We start from the raw sequence: 17991 nt of genomic DNA, 5'->3' as shown, positions 1-17991 counted from the left end.
GACGGAGTTTCAGTCTTGTTACCCAGGCTGGAGTGCAATGGCATGATCTCGGCTCACCGCAACCTTCGCCTCCTGGGTTCAGGCAATTCTCCTGCCTCAACCTTCTGAGTAGCTGGGATTACAGGCACGCGCCACCATGCCCAGCTAATGTTTTGTATTTTTAGTAGAGACGGGGGGGATTACAGGCACGCGCCACCATGTTGACCAGGATGGTCTGGATCTTTTGACCTCGAGATCCACCCGCTTCGGTCTCCCAAAGTGCTGGGATTACAGGCTTGAGCCACCGCGCCCAGCGGTTTTTGGGTTTTGTTTGTTTGTTGAGAAAAGGTCTCATTCTGTTTCCCACTCTGGAGTGCAGTGGTACAATCTAGGCTCACTGCAACTCAACCTCCTGGGCTTAAGCTATCCTCTGACATCGGCCTCCCAAAGTTCTGGGATTTCAAGTGTGAGCCACTGTGCTGGGCTCCAATTTAAAAACAAGGGAAATCAGCCAGTTGAAAAGTCGTTTTCAATAAAGGAGAAAAAATCACCAAATTGATTAAATCACTTATTTTTTAAATTTTATTTACCAACTTAGAACATGAATGCCCCGATTCTGACCTTCAAAACCACCAATGAAGAAAATTCTGTGTGCTTGAAAAATACTAAAGTTCTAATTAATGAAGACTCTTTACAAAATCCTTTTGTTAAATGCTGTAGCATCATTTTATCTCTAACTTACCATTGGATCTATTGGGCAGTTACTGGGCTTATATACCAAAATAAAATGCAAAGCTGGATGTGGTGGCTCATGCCTGTAATTCTAGTTCTTTGGGAGGCTGAGGCGGAGAGGGAGGGATCTCTTGAGCCCAGGAGTTTGAAACCAGCCTGGCAACATCATAGTGAACCCTTGTCTCTACAAAAAAAAAAAAAAAAAAATTTAATTAACCAGGCAAGGTGGCAGGCGCCTGTAGTCACAGCCACTCTGGTGACTGAGGTGGGAAGATCACTTAAGCCCAGCAGGTCAAGGCTGCAGTGAGCTGTGATCATGCCAGTGCACTTCAGCCTGGGTGACAGAGTGAGAATCTATCTCAATCAATCAATAAAATGCAAATATTTTAGTATGTGCAAGTGTTTGCCAAAGTGGATTTTTTTTTTTTATCTTTCATTCACTACTCTAAAAACTAATTCTCTGCCCCACTGACAAGTCTCTGGCCAAATGGAGTAGATGAATATTGTGAAGTGGCCAGCAAATTCCCAGAGAGATCTTTAGAAGACCGTGGGAAGAGTGTTAGTGAGCCAAGGCCCAAATTTTGAAAGGTTTCTTTTGTCTTTCACAGTTTAGAAGGCTTGCTCCTGTTAAATTATTCCCCCACCACATATGAACACACACACACACACATATATATGTATATGCACAAATATCCCTTAGAGAATAATTGCTGTCAAGAGGAAACAAACATTTTAGGGAATACCCTGTATTTAATAAGCATTTATTAAGTATTTCCTGTGTACTTAATAAATAATAAGCATGGGGCTAGGCATGGATAATAATATGGATTGACAGTGAGGAAGAAAGTTCAGGGGAAGAGATGTTTTCAGTGACCTGGCTCTCAACCCAGTTTTCCCACCACCAAATGGGAAGTCAAGGGAAAATAAATGAGATTCCAATTCATCCATTATTATTCACTTAGCATGCCTCAGGTTCTATGCTAGGTCCTGGGGAGAGAGGAACAAATAAGATAAAGCACTTATCTTCAAGGGGCTCCTAGTGTGATAGAGAAGACATGGAAAAAAGGATGACAATCTTTTTTTTTTTGAGATAGAGTCTCGCTCTATCACCAGGCTGGAGTGCAGTGGTATGATCTTGGCTCCCTGCAACTTCCACCTCCCAGGTTCAAATGATTCTCTGCCTCAGCCTCTCCCGAGTAGCTGGGACTACAGGTGTGTGACACCACGCCTGGCTAATTTTTTGTATTTTAGTAGTGACAGGGTTTCACAACATTGGCCAGGAGGTCTTTTATCTCCTGACCTTGTGATCCACCTGCGTTGGCTTCCTGAAGTGCTGGGATTACAGGCATGAGCCACCGCGCCTGGTGAGGGTGACAGTCTTTTATGAGTGCCATAATGTAAGTACTAGAAGCAGTAAGAGCCAGGAAGAATCCATAAGGCAGCAGTTCTTCAAATGTGCTCCATGGGTTCCTGGGAATTCCTAAGACCCTTTCAGGGGATCTGTCAGGTCAGAACTATTTTCATAATAATACTAAAATATATTTACCTTTTTTATCATATTGATATTTGCATTGATGGTGCCAAAGCAGTGGTGGGTAAAACTTCTGGTACTTTATTGAGCATGAATCAAAGCATTAGCACCAAACTATACTAATAGTCATTTTATTTTTTAGTGCCACAGGCTTGCACTGTGGCACTAAAAAATAAATATGAAATAAAAATAAACAATAAACATTAAGGCCAGGCAGAGTGGCTTACCCCTGTAATCCCAGCACTTTGGAAGGCTGAAATGGGAGGATCCCTTGAACTGAGGAAGCAGAGGTTGCAGTGTGCCAAGATCATGCCACTGCACTCCAGCCTGGTCAACAGAGCAAGACCCTGTCTTTTTTTTTTTTTTTGAGACAGAGTTTCGCTCTTGTTACCCAGGCTGGAGTGCAATGGCGTGATCTCGGCTCACTGCAACCTCCGCCTCCTGGGTTCAGGCAATTCTCCTGCCTCAGCCTCCTGAGTAGCTGGGATTACAGGCACGCGCCACCATGCCCAGGTAACGTTTTGTATTTTTAGTAGAGACGGGGTTTCACCATGTTGACCAGGATGGTCTCGATCTCTTGACCTCGTGATCCACCCGCCTCGGCCTCCCAAAGTGCTGGGATTATAGGCGTGAGCCACCGCGCCCGGCCAAGACCCTGTCTTAAAGAAAAAAAAATAAATGACCAGGCACGATGGCTCATGCCTGTAATTCCAGCACTTTGGGAGGCAGAGACGGGTGGATCACTTGAGGTCAGGAGTTCAAGACCAGCCTGACCAACATAGTGAAACCCCATCTCCACTAAAAATACAAGCATTAGATGGATGGCGCATGCCTGTAATCCCAGCTACTCGGGAGGCTGAGGCAGAAGAATTGCCTGAAACCAGGAGGTGGAGGTGCAGTGAGCCGAGATCATGCTACTGTACTTGAGCCATGCTACTGTTTTTGAGACAAAGTGAGACTGTCTCAAAAATAAATAAATAAAGTCAGTTACACTTAGGTCTTTAGTAAATTATATTAGGTTTATTAAATCATGGCCTGAGTACATGTCTCTCTCTCACTCTCTTTTTTTTCCTTTTGAGACTAAGTCTCATTCTCTGTTGCCCAAGCTGGAGTATAGAGGCACAATCCCAGCTCACTGCAACCTCCGCCTCTCAGGTTCAAGCAATTCTCCTGCCTCAGCCTCTTGTGTAGCTGGGACTACAGGCACATGCCACCATGCCCAGCTAATTTTTGTATTTTTAGTAGAGAGGGTGTTTCACTATGTTGCCCAGACTGGTCTCGAACTCCTGGGCCTAAGGAATCCACCCACCTTGCTTCCCAAAGTGCTGGGATTACAAGCATGAGCCACCGCCCCTGGCCTATTACTGTTTTATTAAAAACAGGGTCTCGGCTGCCGCCAGGAGCCCTTTACTATCAGCCATGGTTAACCCCACCGTGTTCTTCCACATGGCCGTTGATGGTGAGCCCTTGGGCTGTGTCTCTTTTGAGCTGTTTGCAGACAAGATTCCAAAGACAGCAAACTTTCATGCTCTGAGCACTGGAGAGAAAGGATTTGGCTTTAAAGTTTCCTGCTTTCACAGAATTATTCCAGGGTTTATGTGTCAGGCACTGGTGGCAAGTCCATCTATGGGGAGAAATTTGATGATGAGAACTTCATCATAAAGTATACAGATCCTGGCATTTTGTCCATGGCAAATACTGGACTCAACACAAATGGTTCCCAGTTTTTCATCTGCACTGCCAAGACTAAGTGGCTGGATGGCAAGCATGTGGTCTTTGGCAAAGTGAAAGAAGGCATGAATATTGTGGAGGCCATGGAGCTCTTTGGGTCCAGGAATGGCAAGACCAGCAAGATCATCATTGCTGACAGTGGACAACTCTAAAGTTTGATTTGTGTTTTATCTTAACCACCAGACCATTCCTTCTGCAGCTCAGGCAAGCACCCCTCCACTTCATTTGCTCAGAGTATCCTAGAATCTTTATGCTTTCACTGCAGTTCCCTTTGGGTTCCATGTTTTTCTTGTGCCCTTCCATGCCTAACTGGATTGCAGAGTTAAGTTTATAATTATGAAATCAAAACAAAACAAAAAAACCGGGTCACACTCTGTTACCTAGGCAGGAGTACAGTGGCCCGATCATGGCTCACAACAGCCTCGAACTCCTGGGCTCAAGCGATCCTCCCGTTTCAGCTTCCCGGGCAGCTGGGACTACAGACACACACCACCATGCCAGGCTAACTTTTATTTTTATAGAGACGGGAGTTTTGTGTGCCCAGGTAGATCTGAAACGCCCGGCTTCAAGCAGTCCTCCCACCTGGGGTTCCCAAATTGCTGGGATTACAGGCGTGAGCCATCATGGCCAGCCGCTCCCAGTTTTGATAGCTAAAGTTAACGTGAGTGACGATGTTATAACGCCTTACAAATAGGAAGCCCTGGCAACCCCTGTAGGGACATTTGGTGATTTTTTTTCACCAGCAACCAAAATTGCGTCTCCGAATGAGCTCTCTTTCACAGAATGTACTTGGAGCCAGGTCCTAGAATAAGTCCCTGAGGAAAGAGGCCGAGTTGTTCTGAGTTCCTGGCACCCTGCACTGCGAAGGAATACTCAACAGGCGTTGGTAATGTGTTAATGGACAGAGGGACGCACAGTTCGAATGCTCCTCGTAGGCTCCGGCCCCGCCTCCCATCCGCTCAGAGGCTCGCGCTTCCACTCCGTCATCCATCGCTCGGCGCTCATCCCTTCTCAGTGGGCCTGCTCTGCGCTTGCCATCGAGCGTCTCGGCCATCACGCGCCTGCGCCTTTGGGCTGTCAGTCAGAGGCGGCGTGTGGAGCGCTGGGAGCGGTTGTGGCGTGCGGGGAACTGAGGTATAGCTGTGACTTCTGCCCTGCCAGGCCGCGCACGAGCTGGCTGACCCCGGTGAGCAGCGCGGTGGGGCCACTCATCTGAGGGAGGCGGGCTTGTCGAACTGGGCCGAGCTGGACCCGAAAGGGTAGGAAGGGGTTGCTGAGCCCCGAAGTCGCCAACTTGACTCCCTACTCCACCCGACCGTGTGTCTGTGTCCGAAGGAGAGAGGAGGTTGGTGGAGAATCCGAGCCAACCACCTGATGCAACAGATGGAGAAACTAAGTTTCTAATCTCAGCCACTCGAGAGCCTGAGGCAGGAGAATCGTTTGAACCCAGGAGGCAGAGGTTGCCGTGAGCCGAATTCACGGCACTGCACTCCAGCCTGGGCAACAGTGAGACTCTGTTTCAAAAAAAAAGAGAAAGAAAGAAAGAAAGAAAAAGAAAAGAAAGAAACGAAGTTTCAGGGAGGGGAGGTTCTGTTCAGATTCACAGCGAGTGAGCACTAGACCTGGCACCAGGCGCCTTTAGCACTGTGCCTGCACTTTTTCAACCTAAGTCCCTCATTCATTTATTCAGCCTTCCTTTAGTTGTTTGGATGCAGGGCAGTGAACAAGGAGAAATGCAGTGAGATCTCTGCCTTCAGGTAGCGCATGTGGAATGACAAACCAATTCTGATGCAGTTTTCTTACGTATTTGCAACTGGAAAAGGCATGAATGCTATGATGCAGGCATGTCTGAGATGCCGTGACCACCCGCTCTAAAGCTTGGGAGGCAGCGAGACTGGTTGCCATGATTCCCATCACCCATAATCGTGGCAGTGACATGAGCATTTGACAGTCTGCCTGGTATCATGATTAATTATGTTCATGATAGCTATTCATGTTTCCTAGGTTGCCTTTCTTCACACAGGGCCTCCTTGAGAGCCGGAACCTCAGTTCCTAGTGACCTGGGTTCTAGTGCCCTTGTGCACTATTTGAGTTTGACTCTTAGACATTTGTGAAGTTCACAGGTCCTCCTTCCATGCTGATTTCTGGCATCTAACTGGGAATACAGTGATGATCCACACACAGTCCAAGAAAGTCACTCTTAAATAGACTGTTGTACAGACATTTAAGAGACATCAATGTTACACTTAAGTAGACATTTTAACACATATGTGCAATGAAACCCTGTAAAGGCTGAGATAATCTGCACATGGCAGAGTGGAAGCACTTTGGGGAAAGGAGTCACTTCTGGAGGGATGGGGAGGGTTAGGAATGGCTTTGTAGACAAGAGGATTCTTGAGCTATCTTCAAAGGGTAGTAGATGATTACTAGACATAAGAGAAAGGCAGACTAGGAAGGAACAGTAGCAGTGCAGAGACCAGAATTATGAAGCAGCATGATTCAGTTAGTACAGAATCCCTGATCTAGTCTCTGTCTAATAAAGCAACTGCTTATATTGTGCTTCTCATAGGATGGACATTATTTTGTCTGCTTTACATAGAATAACGAATTTAATCTTTTTTTTTTTTTTTTTTTTTTTTTTTTTGAGACGGAGTCTTGCTCTATTGCCTGGCTGCAGTACAGTGGCCCAATCTTGGCTCACTGCCACCTCCGCCTCCTGGGTTTCAGTGATTCTCCTGCCTCAGCCTCCCAAGTAGCTGGGACTACAGATGTGCGCCACCACACCCAGCTGATTTTTGTATTTTTAGTAGAGATGGGGTTTCACCATATTGGCCAGGATGGTCTCAATCTCCTGACCTCATGATCTGCCTGCCTCTGCTTCCCAAAGTGTTGGGATTACAGGCGTGAGCCACCAAGCCCGGCCTGAATTTAATCTTAACAATAACTCTGTGAAGTGAAACTATAATTATCCCCATCTTATAAAATGCAAAAAACTGAGGCATAGAAAAGTTATGTAGTTTGCCATAGTTCGTACAGCTAATAATAAATAGTAGAGCTAGAATTCAGACCCAGGCGTTCTGGCTCTAGGGTCTATGAACCTAACCACTGGGCTTCCTTCTAGAAGCTGAGGACACTGGGAGTTTTAAATGTCAGGCTTCTGATCACACCACTTATGAGTGGTAGAATCATAACTCAAACTCTTCTTTTGACTCTTATTTTTTGAGACAGGGTCTCACTATGTTGCCCAGGCTAGAATGCAGTGGTGTATAGCCTTGACCTCCCAGGCTTAGGTGATTCTCCCACCTCAGCCTCCAGGGTATCTGGGACTATAGGCATGCACCATCACGCCTGACTAATTTTTTGTATTTTTTATAAAGATGGGGTCTCGCCATGTTGCCCAGGCTGTTCTGGAATTCCTGGGCTCAAGCGATCCTCCCATCTTGGCTTCCCAAGGTGCTGGGAGCATGAGTCACTTTTTTTTATTTGAGACTCAGCCTCTCTTTTGTCCGCCAAGCTGGAATGCAATGGCATGATCTCGGCTCACTGCAACCTCCACCTCCCAGGTGCGAGCAATTCTCCTGTCTCAGCCTCCCGAGTAGCTGGGATTACAGGCATCTGCCACTACACCCAGCTAATTTTTATAGTTTTAGTAGAGATGGGGTTTCACTGTGTTTGCCAGGGTGGTCTTGAACTCCTGACCTCAGGTGATTCACCCACCTTGGCCTCCCAGAGTGCTGGGATTACAGGCGTGAGCTACCACTCCCAGCGCATTTTTTGACTCCTCTTTTTTTGAGATGGAGTCTTGATCTGTCACCCAGGCTGGAGTGCAGATGGTACCATCTCAGCTCACTGCAACTTCCGCCTCTGGGGTTCAGGTGATTCTCCTGCCTCAGCCTCCCGAGCACCTAAGATTACTGGTTCTTGCCACCATGCCTGACTAATTTTTAAAATATTTTTAGTAGAGACAGGGTTTCACCAGGCTGCTCTTGAACTCCTGAGCGCAGATGATCCGCCCGCCTCGCCTCCCCAAGTGCTGACATTACAGGTGTAAGCCACCATGCCCTGCCCATCCTTTGACTCTTAAGGGTCCAGTGCTCTTCATGATAACATTAGATGTGGTGAACGTTATATAACGCCAAAGTGAAATTAAATTCCAGTCTGAGGCAATGCTTGCTAGAATCAAAATGACCATATCTTTACATTTTGAATGTTATGCAAGAGCCTTCACTTTGCGCCTTGGGTATAGTAGGTGATAAGTGCTGCATGTTAGATGTTGGTGTGTATGGGGGGGTCCAGGAGTGATTATAATTATAGTAAAGTTGCAACATTATTTGGCAATTTGATGTCCAATAGATTCTTTCTTTTGAATGTTACATTTTAACATTTATTTTTAAAATTGCATCATTATTGTAAATCAGAGAAGAGTACTTTCAGTTTAAATCATTAAAGACTGGTCAGGTGCGGGGGCTCATGCCTCTAATCCCAGCACTGTGGGAGGCCCAGGGAGGAGGCTTGAGGCCAGGAGTTTGAGACCAGCCTGGGCATCATAGTGAAACCTCATCTCTATAAAAAATTAATTAAAAGAATTAGCCAGGCGGCCAGGCACAGTGGCTCATGCCTGTAATCCTAACACTTTGGGAGACCGAGGCAGGTGGATCACCTGAGGTTGGGAGTTCGAGACCAGCCTAACCAACATGGAAAAACCCCGTCTCTACTAAAAATACAAAATTAGGCAGGCGTGGTGGCCCACGTCTGTAGTCCCAGCTACTTGGGAGAAGCTCAGGCAGGAGAATCACTTGAACCTGGGAGGCGGAGGTTGCAGTGAGCCGAGATCATGCCACTGCACTCCAGCCTGGGCAACAAGAGTGAAGCTCCATCTTGTTGAAAAAAAAAAAAAAAAGGAATTAGCCAGGCATGGTGGCACCCACCTGTCATCCCAGCTACTCCAGAGGCTGGGGCAGGAGGTCGAGACTGCAGTGAGCCATGATCATGCCACTGCACTTCCAGACTGGGCAACGAAGCGAGAGCCTGTCTCTAAATAAATAAATAGGCTGGGCACGTTGGCTCATGCCTGTAATCCTAGCACTTTGGGAGGCCGAATCAGGTGGATCACCTGAGGTTAGGAGTTTGAGACCAACCTGGCCAGCATGGTGAAACCCCATCTCTACTAAAAATACAAAATTATCCAGGCCTGGTGGCCCACGCCTGTAATCCCAGCTACTCGGGAGGCTGAGGCAGAAAAATCACTTGAACCCGGGAGGCGGAGGTTGCAGTGAGCTAAGATCGTGCCATTGCACTCCAGCCTGGGCAACAAGAGTGAAACTCCATCTCCAAAAATAAATAAGTATTTATGACCTTTTACTGTGCCTCTGGTCTGTGGTTGTTTCTGTAAAGAGACTATTTTCAAAGTCAAATAGGTTTGTTTATTACCTTGAGTTTGAAAAACAGGAATTAACAGTTTGATTTGTTTTTAATAATTGGGTTCTGTAAATCTAGGTTCAGATGCAAGCCTATGTTTCTGTTTATAGTGATACCTTTAATAATTGGAGGAATAAGAAGGTGAGCCGATGGCTGAATTATTGGAGGAGTCTTAAGTCATTTTATACTTTTCAAAAGCCTAATATGCTTGTGTTTCTGCTGTTAATGCTAGTAGTCAGACATCTTTTAATATTTTCTTTTTTTTTTTTTTTTGAGATAAGAACTTACTCTGTCACACAGGTTGGAGTGCAGTGGTGCAATCTTGGCTCATGGTAATACCTGCCTCCCAAGGCTCAAGTGATCCTCCAACTTAAGCCTCCCTAATAGCTGGAACCACAGGCACGAGCCACCATGCCTGGCTAATTTGTTGCATTTTTGGTAGAGATGGGGTCTTGCCTGTTGCCCAGGCTGGGCTTGAACTCCTGAGCTCAGATGATCCATGCACCTCAGCCTCCTAAAGTGCTGGGATTACAGATGTGAGCCACCTCACCCAGCCTAATATTTTTAAAAAATAAAAATTCACACATCAGAAGCCCACTTGGTAAACTCTTACTTCTTCAGAGTCAGCTCAAGCATCCCTTCCTGTGAAACCTTCCCTGTGTTTTCAAAGAAAACTAGGTGTTCTCTTTATTGTATGCCCATTGCGTCTTTGATATATTTCTGCTGTGGTACTAATGACATATATTGTGATTTACTGAATTTGTCTTCTCCACTTAATTGTGAATAACTCAAGGGCAAGGGCCAGATTTTTTTTTATTCATATCCTCCCACTTTTACCAAGAGTAGAACTGAGAATATATATTGGTAGACATAATGTTTATCTGCAGCTAAGCTTTTCTTACTCTGATTGCTAGAGTTGGGAGTTATACATTTGACATAGTGGGTATCAGTAACCTAAATAAATATAGGCTAGTACTGTGTGTGCTTTGATTTTTGTTACATTGGTTTTTTTCTGTTAATTGTTTTTTCTGTACTTGTAGCTTGTAAAAATGGAATTTCAAGCAGTAGTGATGGCAGTAGGTGGCGGATCACGGATGACAGACCTAACTTCCAGCATTCCCAAACCTCTGCTTCCAGTTGGGAACAAACCTTTAATTTGGTACCCATTGAACCTGCTTGAGCGCGTTGGATTTGAAGGTGAGCTATGACAAAGTGATCTGTGAACTCATAAAACTTTTAGGGGATTTGATCCCCATGATTTGTCAGCATTATAAGAGTGAGAGAGGGTAACTAGAATTCATTGACTAAAGACTGGCCTCTTTAAATAAGGAATGTAGGAGCACTCTATTGCTGTGTGAAAAAGGTTGAGAGGATTGCACTAAGTTTTGTTGTTATGGAGCTGATGTCCACTATGATCCAAGATGAACCCTGTACGAATATCAGAAAGAGCAGATTGTGACTCTTAAATGCCTCATAGTCAGTAGTTGCTGAGAATCTATTATGTACTAGGTAATATCTCTATTATTAAAAAAAACATAAAACATATATATATTATGTACCAGGTAATAGAGATACTAAGTACGAGGTTATATATTAAGCATGGAGGTACAGAATTGAAAAGACAGCTCAGGCCCTGACTTCTAGAACCTTCAAATCTAGTGATTCTTTCTACTTATGCTTGGGTAACTAGGTAGACGATTATGCCATGAAGTAGGAAAAGGAATAGGAAACGAGGAACAGATTTTAATGAAAATAATGAGTTCAGCTTTGGTCACATTGAGTTTGAGGTGCCCTATATTTAGATACAGTAAATCAGGGTGCCAAAGCCTGAGGCCTATTCTTGTGACCCAGTGTTCATTCCATTATTAGAGTTGCCTCCAATAGGAAAGGGTGATAGCTTGATAGCTCTTTCTTTGTATTGAATGAATTTAAAATGTTGTAGTCTCACCCTATTGCCCAGGTTGGAGTACAGTGGCCTGATCTCAGCTCATTACAACTTTCACCTCCCAGATTTAAGCAATCCTCCTGCCGTAGTCTCCCAAGAACCTAGGACTACAGGCATGTAACACCACTCCCAGCTTATATTTTTGTATTTTTAATAGAGACTGGGTTTCGCCATATTGGCCAGGCTGGTCTTGAACTTCTGACCTCAAGTGATCTGCATGTCTCAGTCTTTTAAAGTGCTGGGATTATAGGCGGGAGCCACCACACATGGCCCCCTCTTTTTGAGACAGGGTCTTGCTCTGTCACCCAAGACTGGAGTGCAGTGGCATGATTTCAGCTCATTGCAACCTCTGTCTCCTGGGCTCAAGCAATCCTTCCATGGTAGGTTGCCTCCCAAATAGCTAGGACTATATGCACACCACCATACCTGGATATTTTAATTTTTTTTTTCCTTTTGGTGGAGACAGGGTTTCGCCATGTTACCCAGGCTGGTCTTGCATTCCTGGGCTGAAGTTATCCACCTGCCTTCATTTCCCAAAGTGCTGGGATTACAGGCGTGAGCCACTGCACCCAGCCCCCATTTGTATTTTTAATGAACGTTCTTCTGAATTCTTCATATCAAGGAGAAGTGGCATGCAATATACTCAAGTGTGGGCACCAGTCATATAGACCTGAGTTGTTTTTTTTTTTTTGAGACAGACTTACTCTGTTGCCCCAGCTGGAGTGCAATGGGGTGATCTTGGCTCACTGCAGCCTCCACCTCCTGGACTCAAGCAATCCTCTCACCTAAACCTCCAGTTTTTTGGAGTTTTTTGTAGAGAAAAGGTTTTGCCATGTTGCCCAGGCTGGTCTTGAACTCCTGGGCTCAAGTGATCCACCTGCCTTGGCTCCCAACGTGATTTACAAAAGATTTACAGGTGGGAGCCACTACACCCAGCCAGCTTTATGTCTTTTAATCCAGGGTTCCTCATTTGTAAGATGAGATTGTTGTAAGAATTAATTGGGGAAGGCCAGACACAGTGGTTCACACCTGTAATCTTAACACTTTGGGAGGCCAAGTCTAGTGGATCGAACCCAGGAGTTGGAGACCAGCCTGAGCAACATAGTGAAACCTCATCTCTACAGAAAACACAAAAATTAACCAAGCATGGTGGCACATGCCTATAGTCTCAGCTAGCTACTTGGGAAGCTGAGGTGGGAGAGGATTGCCTGACCTCTGAAGTTGAGGCTGCAGTAAGCCAGTGAACATGCCACTGCACTCCAACCTGGGTGGCAAAGTGAGACCCTGTCTGTTTGAGGGGAAAAAAAAAAAAAAAAAAACCACGAATTATTTGGGGGGAATGAAAAGCACAATAATATTGAAAAGCACAATAATATTAGTAGTTGTTATTACACCTAGAAAGAGACCAAATCTAATTAAAATACTGAAACTACCATCTATGTGAATAAGTTTTTGTCTTTCTATCTTTTTTTCTTTTGTCCTATAGAAGTCATTGTGGTTACAACCAGGGATGTTCAAAAGGCTCTATGTGCAGAATTCAAGATGAAAATGAAGCTAGATGTTGTGTGTATTCCTGATGATGCTGACATGGGAACTGCAGATTCTTTGCGCTACATATATCCAAAACTTAAGGTGAAAAGCTATTTTTTGACTCTTCTTGTTTATTGAAGATAAATAGCATCTTATTTTCCCAGTGCATTATAGTTTTTTTTGTTTTGTTTTTTGTTTTTTTGAGACAGAGTCTTGCTCTGTCACCCAGGCTGGAGTGCAGTGGTATGATCTCGGCTCACTGCAACCACCACCTCCCAGCTTCAAGTGATTCTCCTGCCTTAGCCTCCCAAGAAGCTGGGATTACCACGTGTGTGTCACCACGCCTGGCTAATTTGGTATTTTTCGTAGAGATGGGATTTTACCATGTTGCCCAGGCTTATCTCAAACTCCTGACTTCAGGTGATCCTCCTGCCTCGGCCTCCCAAAGTGCTGGGATTACAGACGTGAACTACCATCCCTGGCCCTCGGTGCATTATAGTTTATAAACTTTTTTTCTAATATATTTTTATATCACATACGTTGTTACCCATGTACTCTTCAATTTCTCTTTGATTTGGTTACCAGTAAAGACGTAGACATTCATTTGTCATAGTCACTGGTTTCCAGTGTTTTTAAGTTATAGTACATTTTTATTTAAAAAAAAAAAAAAAGACATATTCTAGGCCAGGCACAGTGGCTCATGCCCGTAATCACAGCACTTTGGGAGGTCCAGGCAGATGGATTATTTGAGGTCAGGAGTTTGTGACCAGCCTGGCCAACATGGTGAAACCCCGTCTCTACTAAAAACACAAAAATTAGCTGGGTGTGGTGACATGTACCTGTAATCCTAGCTACCGGGGAAGCTGAGGCAGGAGAATCACGTGAACTCATGAGGTGGAGGTTGCAGTGAGCCAAGATCACACCACTGCACACCAGCCTGGGCAACAGTGAGAACCTGTCTCAAAAAAACAAAGAGATACTCAAAATGTACTTCAAAAGATTCCATATATATGAAATTCATGAACAAGCAATGTTAATATATAAATCAAAGAAGCAGTTGACTCTGCAGTTGAGGATTAACTAGAAAGAAGCACAGAGGAACATTCAAAAATTCATAGACATCCCATGTAATATTTGAACTTTTTAGTCATCTTTGGTTAAGAAACTAAAAAACATACAGATATGATAACATTGTCTCCCCAGTCGTTTGTGGCCATAAGCTGAGAAAGATGCACTATAGATTGTTCTAAAATTGTTTTTCTTTGGAAAAAATTCAGTTGTTGTGATGTTGCCATATTACTTGAAATGGGAGGCAGACTTTCTTCTGGTATTTCTGGGGACTTGGCAGATGTGTTATTTTCAACCTACTTTTGTACTATAAAACAAAAAATTCAAATATGTAAATGGCCTTTCCACCCCTTTTATTGGGGAATAATTTATACACAGTAAAATGCACAGATAGTAAATATACACCTAGATTGCCATTATCTAAATCTAGAACAATTTCATCACTCCTGAAAGTTCCTTTGTGCTTCTGCTGGTATGTCTCCCATTTGCAGAGTCCACTACTCTTCTTTTTCTATCACTATATATTAATTTTGTTTATGAACTTCATATAAATGGAATCATACATTTTTGTTCTGGCTTCTTTTGTTCAACATATTTTTCAGATTCATTCATGTTATTGAAAGTATAACTAGGCCGGGCACGGTGGCTCACACCTGTAATCCCAGCACTTTGGGAGGCCGAGGCAGGTGGATTACAAGGTCAAAAGATTGAGACCATCCTGGCCAATGTGGTGAAACCCCATCTCTACTAAAAAAAATACAAAAATTAGCTGGTTGTGGTGGCGTGTGCCTGTAGTCCCAGCTACTCGGGAGGCTGAGGCAGGAGAATTTCTTAAACCCGGGAGGCAGAGGTTGCAGTGAACCGAGATCACGCCACTGCACTCCATCCTGGCGACAGAGAAAGACTCTGTCTCAAAAAAAAAAAAAGAAAGTATAATTAAATCTGTTCCTTTTTATGCTGAGTAGTATTTCATTGAATGAATATACTACTATTTATTTATCTGTCCTCCTATTAACAGTTATTTGGATCATTTCTAATTTTTGGCTATTATGCATAAAGCTATTGTGAGCATTGTTCTGCAGGTCTTTTTGTGAAAATATTCTAGGCTGTAGGGTTTACTTGATTAGAAACCACAAGTATTCTAAAGTGGCTGTAGCATTTTATGCTTTCATCAACAGTTTATAAGAGTTGCATTTGCTTCACATCTTCATCAACACTTGGTGTTGTCAGTCTTTTTAATTTTAACCGTACTAGTAGGTATGTATGTAGTGGTATCTCACTGTGGTTTTAATTTACATTTCCCTGACGGTAATGATGCTGACCACCTTTTCATGTGTTTATTGGCCATTTATATATGTTCATGAAATGTCTGTTCAAAGCATTTATCTATTTTTTAATTCAGTTGTTTGCCTTTCTATTACTGATTATAGGAATTCTTTTTTTTTAAATTTCCAGTTGATTTGCAAGGAATTCTTAGTATAGTCCAGATGCAAGTCTTTTGTGAAATATGTGTTGTGAATATTTTCTGCCAGTCTGTGACTTGTCTTTTTGTTTAATGGTATCTCTTGAAGAAAAGTTTTTAATGTTGATGAAATCCACATCACTGATATTTTTCTTTTATGGTTATTGCTTTTTGTGTCCAGCCTAAGAAATCTCTGCCCACCTGACCTTTGTGTAGATGTTCTTTTAGGTTTTGTCTTTGTTTTGTATTCTTTTTGAGACACAGTCTTGCTCTGTCACCCAGGCTGAGTGCAGTGGTGTGATCTCCACCTCCACTACACCTCCTTTGCTGCACCACCTCACTGCAATCTCCACCTCCCAGGTTCAAGTGATTCCCATGCCTCAGCCTCCCGATTAGCTGGGATTATAGGTGTGTGCCACCACACCTGGCTAATTTTTTAGTTTTACTGGAGACAGGGTTTCACCATGTTGGCCAGGCTGGTCTTGTCCTGGGTTCAAGCGATCCACCCACCTTGGCCTCCCAAAGTGTTAGGATTACACACATTAGTCACCATACCCAGCTCGGATTTGACAGCTTAATACTGAATCTTTTGATATTTGAACATGGTGTATATAGTCATGTGCCACATAATGATGTTTTGGTCAATGACTGGCCACATATATATATAGGAGTGTGGTCCCATAAGATTATAATACCGTATTTTTACTGTACCTTTTCTAAGTTTAGATATATTAAATCCATAAATACTTGCCATTGTGTTACAATTACCTACAGTATTTGGTATAACAACATGTTATACAGGTTTGTAGACTAGGAGCAATAGGCTATACCATATAGCCTAGGTATGTAGTAGGCCATACTTTCTAGGTTTTTGAAAGTACATTCTATGATGTTCACACAGCAAAATCACCTAACAGCGCATTTCTCAGAACACATTGTTATCATTAACACGTGATTGTGTATCTATTTATTTGTTTCCTTTAATTTCTCTCAACTGAGTTTTAGAATTTTCAGTGATTTTATATATATATATATGTATATATATATGTGTGTGTATATATATGTATACATATATATGTATATATGTGTGTGTGTATATGTATAGTATATATATATGTATATATGTGTGTGTATATATATATAGTATATATATATATGTGTGTGTGTGTGTATATATATATATATATATTTTTTTTTTTCCTTGCGACAGTCTCGCTCTATTGTCCAGGCTGGAGTGCAGTGGTGTGATCAAAGCTCACTGCAGACTTCACCTCCTGGGCTCAAGTGATCCCCACATCAGCCTCTCAAGTAGATGGGACTACAGGCACATCCCACCATGTCCAGCTAATTTTTAAAATTTTTATTTTAGTATAGACGCCTTACTATGTTGCTCAGGCTAGTTTTAAACTCCTGGGCTGATGCTGTCCTCCCACCTCAGCCTCCTAAAGTGCTGGGATTACAGGAATGAGCCACCATACCCAGCCCAGTGTAGAGATTTTGAACATGTCTTGATAAATTTATTCCTAAGTAAATATTTTTAATGATATTGTATTGGTATTTTTTTCTATTTTCAATTGTTTATTGCTTATATATAGAAATACAATTGATTTCTGTATTTTGGCATTATACCCTGTGACCTTTTAAATTATAGATTCATTTAGGACCTTAGCATCATATTGCCTGCAAATAAAGTATTTTATCTTCCTTCTTAATCTTTTTTTTTTTTTTTTATTTAGTAGAGACGGAGTTTTGCTCTTGTTCCGCAGGCTGGAGTGCAATAGCGTGATCTCGGCTCACCGCAACCTCCACCTCCTGGGTCCAGGCAATTCTCCTGCCTTCCTGCCTCAGCCTCCTGAGTAGCTGGGATTACAGGCATGCGCCACCATGCCCAGCTAATTTTTGTATTTTTAGTAGAGACGGGGTTTCACCATGTTGACCAGGATGGTCTCGATCTCTTGACCTCGTGATCCACCCGCCTCGGCCTCCCAAAGTGCTGGGATTACAGGCGTGAGCCACTGCGCCCAGCCAATCTTTATTTTTTTTAAAAATTCAATTAATTTTATTTTTGAGACAGTCTTGCTCTGTCACCCAGGCTAGTGTGCAGTTGTGCGGTCATGGCTCACTATAGCCCCAAACCCCTGGGCTCAAGTTGTCCTCCCAGCTCAGCCTCCCAAATAACTAAGTAACAGGGACTACAGGCATGTGCCACCATGCCCAACTAATTTTTTTTTTTTGAGACAGGATCTCACTTTATTGTCCAGGCTGGAGTGCAGTGGCTCGATCACAGCTCACTGTAACCTCAATCTCCCCAGGCTCAGGTGATCCTCCTACCTAAGCTTCTCAAGTAGCTGAGACTACAGGCATATACCACCACACCTGGACATTTTCTTTTTTCTGTAGAGACAGGGTCTCAGTATATTGCCCAGGCCTGGTCTGGGACTCTTGGGCAGAAGTGATACCCTCCACCTTGCCCTCTCAAAATGCTGTGATTACAGGTGTGAGCCACCATGCCTGGCTCTTAAAAAAAAAAAAAAAATTGTCTTATTGCCCTGGCCAGGACCCCCAGTACAATGTATATAAGCATTTCCATTCACT

At 43.4% G+C, this 17991-nt stretch overlaps 1 protein-coding gene and 1 pseudogene across 2 annotated transcripts in view; both read left to right on the top strand.

The window, feature by feature from the left end:
* The first annotated feature begins 3661 nt into the window (after nucleotides 1–3661).
* On the top strand, nucleotides 3662–4299 carry LOC116529631 (annotated as a pseudogene).
* Nucleotides 4300–4933: 634 nt separating this feature from the next.
* Nucleotides 4934–17991, top strand: part of EIF2B3 (eukaryotic translation initiation factor 2B subunit gamma) — a 126197-nt gene continuing 113139 nt past the window's right edge. For both annotated transcript variants that reach the window (XM_032247371.1, XM_032247370.1), the window contains exons 1-3: nucleotides 4934–5159; nucleotides 10432–10588; nucleotides 12823–12968. In XM_032247371.1, the coding sequence (XP_032103262.1) occupies nucleotides 10441–10588; nucleotides 12823–12968 (294 nt within the window). In that variant the 5' untranslated portion in view covers nucleotides 4934–5159; nucleotides 10432–10440. The remainder of the gene's footprint in view (nucleotides 5160–10431; nucleotides 10589–12822; nucleotides 12969–17991) is intronic.

This window comes from Sapajus apella, unplaced genomic scaffold (genome assembly GCF_009761245.1).
Source record: "Sapajus apella isolate SASKATOON/1434 unplaced genomic scaffold, GSC_monkey_1.0 scaffold62, whole genome shotgun sequence".
Lineage (NCBI taxonomy): Eukaryota > Metazoa > Chordata > Mammalia > Primates > Cebidae > Sapajus > Sapajus apella.
Note: the sequence above shows the minus strand (reverse complement) of the source record. Positions and strands in the feature narration are given on the sequence as shown.